Consider the following 8,978-nt stretch of genomic DNA (forward strand, 5'->3'; position numbering starts at 1 on the left):
GGACTAGCTTAGTGGCAAAGGGGTTTAATATTTCGCCTTAGCTTGTCTCGGCTTGTGGGTTCGAATCCGAATAAGTACATTTTTTTAATTAGCGTGTTTAATTTTTTTCGAACCCCCTTCATAAAATTTCTGATTCCTCCACTGTTTAGGTCGGTATTTTATTATCGCTTTAAAAAATGATAAAATTTTGAATAGATTTGATATATTGGATAAAGCTTAATTAGCGGTTCAAAAGTGGCTATTTTCCTAAACAATGGCCCAACTTGCGGGTCATTTACAATTTCATCCCTGTTTTGTACTAATCTTTAAAGTTTTATGCCTTAAGATAAATAATTTTTTTTGGTGCATAAGTTTATATTTCGCATCACAAGTTATATGTCGCACTCTTTAAAAAACTTGTAACCCGCAAGGTATAAGTTCTAAGGGTAAAAATTAAAAATCAACACATTTAAAAAAAATCAGCTCATTTGAAGCTTAAATCGTAGTTATTACATCCCAATTGATTGAGTTCGAGTCACCAATAGAATAAAAAGATGAAAACTTCTAGAGAACGGTAGAATTTTTTTATAATTTTGAGAGCACCACCTCAAAAAGATAGACCATGTAATTTGTGAATCCAATTTGATCGAGTCTAATGCAGATACCAAGACATCGAGTGAGAAACCGTTAAAAAAAATAATCCTAAGTGGCCTCTTTAGCTTATAACTAAATAAACTAATTAAGGGAGCGTCTGATATAACCGCGCCTAAAGTCTTTATTTTAAATTAAAAACCTGTTCCCGCTTTAGATCAGTATTTGAACTTTAAAAAAATAGTTATAATTCCAAATAAACTGCTGAAAGTTTAATTTCAATTTTATTTTTTCTGACCAGTTATTATAATGTCTATGGATCTTCATCCCACACCATTTCCAGGTAAAATTATGTCAAATTATTATGTTTAATATATGTTTGTTTGATATTAACACAAAATTACAGGTAAATTTCAATCTGTAAAATCAAGATTCAACAAAAACATCTCAAAAGCACCAAAATTACAATCCAAAGAACCATCTATTCTCAGGTACAAAACTTTTTCAGATCTTTCCTTATGTATAGTTAGCATATGTTGGCGGAGGCGGAGTCATAGTGGTAGTTAAGGATTTGAAAAACCCTATAGCTTTCGCTCAAACTCTATATTTATGCTAAAAGTTTATTTAATATGTACAACTAATGTATTCATATGGTCCAGAACTTATAAACTAAAAAATTTGGCTCAGTATTTGTATGTTTGTCTCCGCCAAAATAGAGTTTTTAGCCAGTAGCGGAGCCACCTAGAATGAAGGGTGGTCAGATGAGCAATGAACACCCTTTGTCGAAATATTATATTATATTGTGTACATAGAAAATTACACTGAATATAGGTTGAAAAAATTACTTTTTATACATAAATATATCTTGAGCCGAGAGTGATAGAAACAAACTCTCTATCCCATAAAGGTAGGGTAAGCTCTGCGAACACCCCATTTGTGTGATTAGATGTTGTTGTTGTTGCGTTAACAAAGTTTCGTGAAATTTCTGGTTTCACCACTGAGTTAGCATATATGTTTGTTGCAGGCAAAACAGAGTTTTTGGCACAGTTAGAAGCACGAATGTTCCACCAAAAACAGTTTCTGGAAAGCCATTGGCAAAATCTTCATCTGGGGTTTCCCAAAAAACACTCAAATCACCAAAAAAGACTCAGTCTTTAACTGATTCTGCAGTAAATCCAGCAACGGAAAACGCCAAGAAAGCCAATGTAGAAGAAAACAGAGCAAAACCAAGAAAGAAAAGTGTCTGTTTTCAAGAAAACAGAGATGTTGCTGCTGCTGCTGAGCCTATAACTCCGGTGAAATCGCCTGTTTTGGCGAAGCCTCGACTTTCTGGAAGCACTACTCCTTTTCACAGTGCTGAGAAATGCAGCAAATGCAGATTTGATAGATTGGAGACGTCGAGTTATTGGCTTTCTCAGATCAAATTGGCTGAAAATGTTGGAAAACACTCTGTTTCTGCTGCTTTTTTTCGTCTGGCTCTTGATTCCAAAGCTGAGGTTCAATTTTTCCCTCTCTGTTGTTTCCTTTGATTCAATTATCATACTATTTATTGTTGTTGTTGTTCTTTTCTCCGTTATCCTTCTACTTTATTTTGTTTCATACATGTTTTGATATGCTTAATTTTGAGCCGATGGTCTATGAGAAACAACTTCTCTACTTTCATAGGGCAGAAGTAAAGTTGAGTATACAATACCCTCACTAGATTTCATTTGTGAGATTTTACTACATCTATTATTGTTGTTGTTGTTCTTTTCTCCGTTATCCTTCTACTGTATTTTCTTTTCATACATGTTTTGGTATGCTTAACTTGAGTCGGTGATCTATCATAAACAACTCTCTACTTTCACAATATAGGAGTAAAGTTGAGTACACTATACCCTCACCAGATTCAACTTGTGAGATTTTACTGCATATGTTATTGTTGTTGTAAGAGCTATAAGGGGTTAATTACATCAACTAGTAAAAAGAAATCTTGAAGTAGTTATACATATTTTCGAGTACACGTTTGAACGTCTATCGTTTTGAACAGAGTTTATTTTCTATACTCTGAAAATGTGAAAGAATTAAGTAGTACATAAGTTGGCTAACAATCGCTAAATAGCTCATAGTTAACATGATTTTTGAAAATTTATTGCTAAATAGGACTAATGACGAACTTATACCTTTTTTTATAATGTCGAAAATATAAATTCTTTCGAGCATATACTATAATACTAACTTGATTTCATCGTGTATTTCTCTTAGCCTTTTCGAAACATTCTGCTGGAATTGAAAAGGTATTTGCGACGACACAAGCATTTATCTGAGAGCAAAGAATGGAATGAAGTTTGTTTTAGCTATGGTTTATTGAAGGATGAGGGCAATTCTGAGGACAAAATTGGAAATAGTAGCAAGAACAAAGGGATTGAATTGGAATGCACCATTGTTGAAAAAAAAGAAGAAGAATCAAAGGGGTTGAATAGGGAAGTGGTTGAAGAATATGGCATTATTCAAGAAGGAAATGAACTTCCATTTTCATTATTGTGTTGAATATTATGTACTAAAGGTATAGTCTTTGTGTTTACATATTATATATACTATTGTTTATATTTTGTACTTAGTTTGAAGTGTTTCTTTGAAGATGTTTTGTGAGATTTTAGTGTGGTGAATCTAACTAGTAGACTAGAAGTAATATGTTTTGGTTTGGTTTGGAATGCACCATTTGAAAAAGAAGAAGAATCAAAGGACTTGAAGCAAGAAGTGACTGAAGAATATGGCATTATTCAAGAATGAAATGAACTTCCACTTTTATAGGGTTGAACATTATGTGCTAAAGTTAATAGTCTTTGTGTTTACTTATTATATTATAGTTGGTTTGTATTTAGCTTTGAAGTGTTTCTTGAAGATGCTCTGTGAAATTTTAGTACTACTAATATGTTTTATAGTTCTGAATTTAAATGAAGACGGATTCATATAGACAACCTCAATTGATTTGGGGGAATAGATATTGTCGTTTTTGTATTATTGCCTTATAAAGGACAAAAAGGATAAACAAAAAATTAAAAAAATAAGGAAGGGGCATTCCGAGAATTGAACTCGGGACCTCTCGCACCCTAAGCGAGAATCATACCACTAGACCAAATGCCCTTTTTTGTTCCGAAAAATATGTAATAGTAATAATATAATATAAGTATTAGAAAGAAAGAGTTAGACTAATTAGGATTCATATTACCTTTCTTACGAATACTGATTTGCAAGAATTTGAATAAAAAGTGGATATGGTTACACTTAACCGGTCTGCTCAATGCAAGTTGGCAGACATCAGGTGTCCTGCCACGTCTCATCCTATTTTTGGAATGTGACAAACTCGGCAGTATTTTATTGACACCTCGAATCAAGCTTTACTAGTAAAATGCATGAAGCAACAACACCCAAGAATGAGAAGAAAAAAAGTTGGTTAAGATTTATCATTTTTCCCATCACAAGATTTTCTGTGGAGATTGTATTAACTTTTTAATTAGGGCCAAGATGTGTAGTCAAAACAATTGGAACCAAAGCTTTCTTGGGCCTAGGTTGAACCCAATTTACTAGGCAATATTTGGGTCAACTATGAATTAGAAGGCATATACTAGTCAATTTTCTGATTAAATTTTAAAAATTTGCACTAGTTAAAGACTTAGGGGTCGTTTGGTGTGAAGGATAATATCAAATAATTCTGAGATTAAATTATAGTGGCACTTAAGTTGATGTTTGGTTGGCAAGTCCGGGATAACTTATACTGTAATTAATAAATAGTACCAGGATAAGTTACTAATCTCATGAAAACTTATCCCGGGATAAAATAGTTATGTGACAAATATATCTCTTTAAATATTTTTTATACCTCACTTTTCACATTCATATATATTTACATTATTTTTAATACCATATATAACAACATTCACTCCTTATTTTTATGATAATTCTTCATATTTTTTCTATTAAAAAATTATACTATATAATATAATTTATAAATTTATTTGACTAATTCTTATGTTTATTTATATTTTGATTTCTCATAAATCCTTTTTTACTTTAACAAACTTAAAATGAAAATTCTATTTTTAAATTAAATAAGAAGAAAATTTTATTTTTAAATACATACGAACATCATGGAAATGCACACATAAAAATATTTAAGGTAAATAAGATGAAAGTTTTATTTTAAGAATGAATATTGAATAACTAAAGTTTGCAAAGAAAATATAAAAAACTAAATAAAGTTAAGGGTATTTTTGTAAACAAACAACCTATTTCTTAAAATTTATGCAATGCATATCATTTGGAATACAACAAACCAAACACTCAATAAGAAATAATCTCAGCATAACTTATTCCATCATAACTAATCTCAACATAACTTATCCTATCATAACTAATCTCACCATAACTTGTATTCAAACCAAACGAACCCTTAAAGTATTCATGCCTCTTCGAATATTTCTTTTTGGGTCGAGAATCTATCGGAAACAACTTTCCTATCACATAAAAATAAGAGTAATGTCTATGTATATTCTACCCTCCTCAGACCTCCCTCGTGGAATTACATTGGGTTTCTTATCCAATATTTTTAAATTGGTGAATGTAATTAAAATAATAATAATAATAATAATAATTGAATGTGACACTGTTGACAATCTGTATAACTGTCATCAAACAGTACAATAAAAGACTTGCGGATTAAATGTTGACATGAAACATCATAACCCATGCAAAATGGACAGTAGCCCCCTACTGGCCCATATTTACTATTAAAGATAAGGCCCACTGATCAATCAGGCCTAAATATGACAAATGGAATCAACTTCCCAAGACATGTTGGCCCATATTGCTGTTGTGGTTACCACATGATAAACAAAAGTTAATTGTTTATTTAAGAAAAAATTACCTAAATACACAGCTTATTTTACATATTTTATAAAAAAAAATAATTATCATTTGAAAATATTACAAAAATTTCTATTCTCTCTTATTCTCAGATTCATCACTTTACACGATGTATTGGTCGGATACATCACTTTAAGTGATATATCGGGACGTTGAGTGATGTATTCAGACCCGAGAGATAATGTATCGAGACGTTGAGGGATGTATTCAAACTGAGACGCGATGTATCAAGACGTTTTGGGATGTATCCGGATTCCACCAAACTTAAGAAATTTTTGTAATTTGAAAAAAAGTAAAAATATATAGAATGTAATTAGCTCTTAATACTATATACTATGAGATTTATGTAATCCCTACTTTATTTAAAACATTGCAGAAAACAAGATTTTTGTGGTAGGGAAAATGTTGGCCTTTTAGTTTCAACCCATCGGGGAAAAGGGTCACCTTGTTCCATGTCTAACAAGTTGTTTTCAATTGGGATGTTAAGATTTTTAGTTAGGTGGCTAAAAGAAATTTCACTTGTCTAGTCGTAATCATTTATGGTTATATATTCAGCGTATAACAAGTGTATAATATTAGCTAAACTTTACAACAATAGATTGGAGTTTTTTTTTTGTGAGCTTTGTAAGAATACTGTACAATATAAAAATCTCTTTTCCATTAGGCCATAAAATATTGCAATGTCACAAATCCTGACGAATTTTATGGCAATCCATCAAAATCGTCAAAGATTTAACAGTCAATTTGTGGTGATCATCAAAATTTGTACAATGCAACAATTTTATGTCGATCTGTTAAAAAGATTTGGTGGTCATTTTTCTTGATTTTTAACCACGAAATTATTTTTATAGAACTTTTATCAACAAGGACGATGTTCAAATAATGAAAATAAAAGATCCTACTTACACGGATCATCCTCATTTATTCAAGATGTTATATAAGAGCACTAAAATGGAATTGGTTAACATTAGCAACTCTTAACTATTTTTATTTTTTTTGGCTCAACCAAATAGACTATTAACTAACATACATTACATTAAAAATCTTTATTAATGCTTAGTTTTTAAGAAATTGTAGGGGAACCAAATTAAAAGGAATTAATTAAGACACTGACATGGTGATTAAAACACTTGGATTGCTCTCCCCTCAATTATTTATAAAAATCAAGAAATGACATGAATGGATCACACCCAATGTCCAATCAATCACTTTGAGGTGGATGTTATAACAACTCTCCTTCTGTTGAAGATCATATACTTGCCAAAATGTCTGTTTTTTTAGACCCCTTTTTTTACAATTTGTTTGTTTTTGTTCTTTTTTTCATATCATAGTATAATAAATTATTTGATTAGTGAGGCATATTGTGTGACTTGTTTAGGAGCAGAAACCAAACATCATTAATCTCTATGTAGGTCTTGAAGGTGCTTGAATTAGGGACCAAAAGGCCCTCCCACCACAGAGATATTGATAAGGGGGAAAAAATGTCTTCTTGTTTGTTTTCATCATGGGGTACCCATGCTTTGTAACTTTTTTTATTAAGGATCTTAACATTTTTAATCAACCATCTAAGAATTATTTTACATGACAATCATAATAGTTTGGAGTTGTCGGTGTATACTCAGTATATATATAATGTATAATATATATGTTATTTGATATGTGTTGATATGATTAATTCATTTTTGCGTCACATAAAACTCACTAAATAGAAAAAAAAACTCCTATTAAGAGTTTTCTCATTCTTAGATCTCTAACATGAATCTTCAATTGAGGATATATGTATTTTATCGATCACATCACACTCGTAGCAATACAAAAAGACGATTTTGATTGTTTGGACATTCTTGAGACAAAAGAAAAACAATGAGAGAACAAAGACCAATATAGGTTGTGGTGGATTTTTCGGGATCTATTCCTCCATTTTTTTCAATAGATTTCGGGTTGGAGCTCCTAAGAATGGAAAAAAAATTGTTTGGAGTGTCACCTCTAGAGATGGACCATGCAATGCAACAACAACAACATGGCTAGTGTAATCTTACATAAGGGGTGTAGGGCAATGGTATTGCTAGGATTTTCACTAAGGAAATTTAAAATATTAAAAAAGTAAGCACAAGAAGAAACTAAATTAAGGGGATTTAATATCTACTATATATACATTAATCATGTACAACCAATGTAGTTTTCTGTCGAAAGGGGTTTGAATGAATCCTTACACTCCCACCTACCTTCGCCCCTGATATAGGAACAATATAGTGTATGCAGACCTTACATCTACTCCATAGAGGCGAAGATATTGTTTTCAAAAGATCCTCAGCTCTAGTACAACAAGGGTCTTGCAAAGCATATTTTTAAATTTAGTCAAAATTTAATACGAATAGCAAACATCGAATAAATAACCAAATAACATTGAAGGAACAAAGAATTGAAAATAAAAAAAATAAAAAAAAAATAGGTGGTGTCCACAAGCACATGCCCAAGTCAAGGGCTAAGGGGGGGAAGACAAGGACAGATGAGAAATCTGGAATTTTGTACGTTAAACGCGGGCGATAAAGTTAGTACTACTGACCATGGAGACTTAATTTTTTGAACAGTATCATCATTATTTACTACCATAAATAATTTTAGAATTTGAAATTTATGTCTTCTGAACTTGAATTATTTATTGGTTTTGAGTTGTTCTCTTTGTTCCTTTTTAGTTGTTATGTTGTATTTTTCGAGAATTAATTTAACTAACTTTCAAAATTAAATTAGATTACATTAATCCGATATTTTATAATAGAAAAATAGATATTCAAAAATATATGAAAAATACTATAAATTGGTATTATTATTTTTTCATATCAATATGATAAAAAAATATATACCTTAAAATGTTAGTCAAAGTTTAGATTGTTTGATTCTCAAAAGAAATTATAACAACTAAAAAAGAACGGAGGGAGTAATCATTTTTTTAAACGTCTTTGTATATGTTAAAGAGAAATATAAAATTCAGGTCAAATTTACTAGGGATTTAACCGAGTTTCAGGCGCTTTGAGTCTTCGATTACAGGTTTTGACAAAACCAATAACTTTGAATCGTATGTTTATTCTTAAAAATCCATTCAAATATATATAAACTATACATTTAAAATTCGATAATTTTAACTACTAGAATCTTAAATTCATAAACTAAATCCTAACTCTATCTCTTCCGACCTCATAATTAAAACTGTATTAAATTATCTAATACATTCTACCAAACCACTTTTAAATAGTGGTCCTAGTAAATATTATCCATGGAATACAAGGACTACTAAGAGGAAAGACAAAGGCTATAATTAAGCAACATGGTCAAGTCATTTTCCCACGTTATATGCGGGCGATAAATTAGTAATGACATTAAATTCTTTCCGTTTCAATTTGTTTATTCTATTTGATTTGGAGTTTAAAATAGTTTTAAATTTTCTATTGAATCTTGTGATATTTAATTAAAGATACGTAGAGTATCAAAATAATTTTTTAATC

General features: G+C 30.7%; 1 protein-coding gene and 1 non-coding gene across 2 annotated transcripts; one reads left to right on the forward strand and one right to left on the reverse strand.

The window, feature by feature from the left end:
• Window positions 1-840: 840 nt before the first annotated feature.
• LOC129903800 (uncharacterized) lies at window positions 841-3,099 on the forward strand. The gene is made up of 4 exons (XM_055979319.1): window positions 841-913; window positions 977-1,061; window positions 1,595-2,066; window positions 2,815-3,099. The coding sequence occupies exons 1-4, from the start codon at window positions 880-882 to the stop codon at window positions 3,097-3,099; spliced, it is 876 nt and encodes a 291-aa protein (XP_055835294.1). The 5' UTR covers window positions 841-879.
• A 525-nt stretch (window positions 3,100-3,624) lies between these two features.
• TRNAP-AGG (transfer RNA proline (anticodon AGG)) lies at window positions 3,625-3,696 on the reverse strand. Its single transcript has one exon. It is a non-coding gene; the product is annotated as a tRNA-Pro (tRNA).
• Window positions 3,697-8,978: the final 5,282 nt, after the last annotated feature.

The sequence above is a fragment of the Solanum dulcamara genome, chromosome 9 (assembly GCF_947179165.1).
Source record: "Solanum dulcamara chromosome 9, daSolDulc1.2, whole genome shotgun sequence".
NCBI classification, from domain to species: Eukaryota; Viridiplantae; Streptophyta; class Magnoliopsida; order Solanales; family Solanaceae; genus Solanum; species Solanum dulcamara.

Bases quoted from the DNA above. Each gene is read 5' to 3' on its own strand.
- LOC129903800 (XM_055979319.1), top strand. From the start codon at position 880: ATGTCTATGGATCTTCATCCCACACCATTTCCAG. The intron at 914-976 runs GTAAAATTATGT...ACAAAATTACAG, and splicing joins TCATCCCACACCATTTCCAG to GTAAATTTCAATCTGTAAAA. The intron at 1,062-1,594 runs GTACAAAACTTT...TGTTTGTTGCAG, and splicing joins AAAGAACCATCTATTCTCAG to GCAAAACAGAGTTTTTGGCA.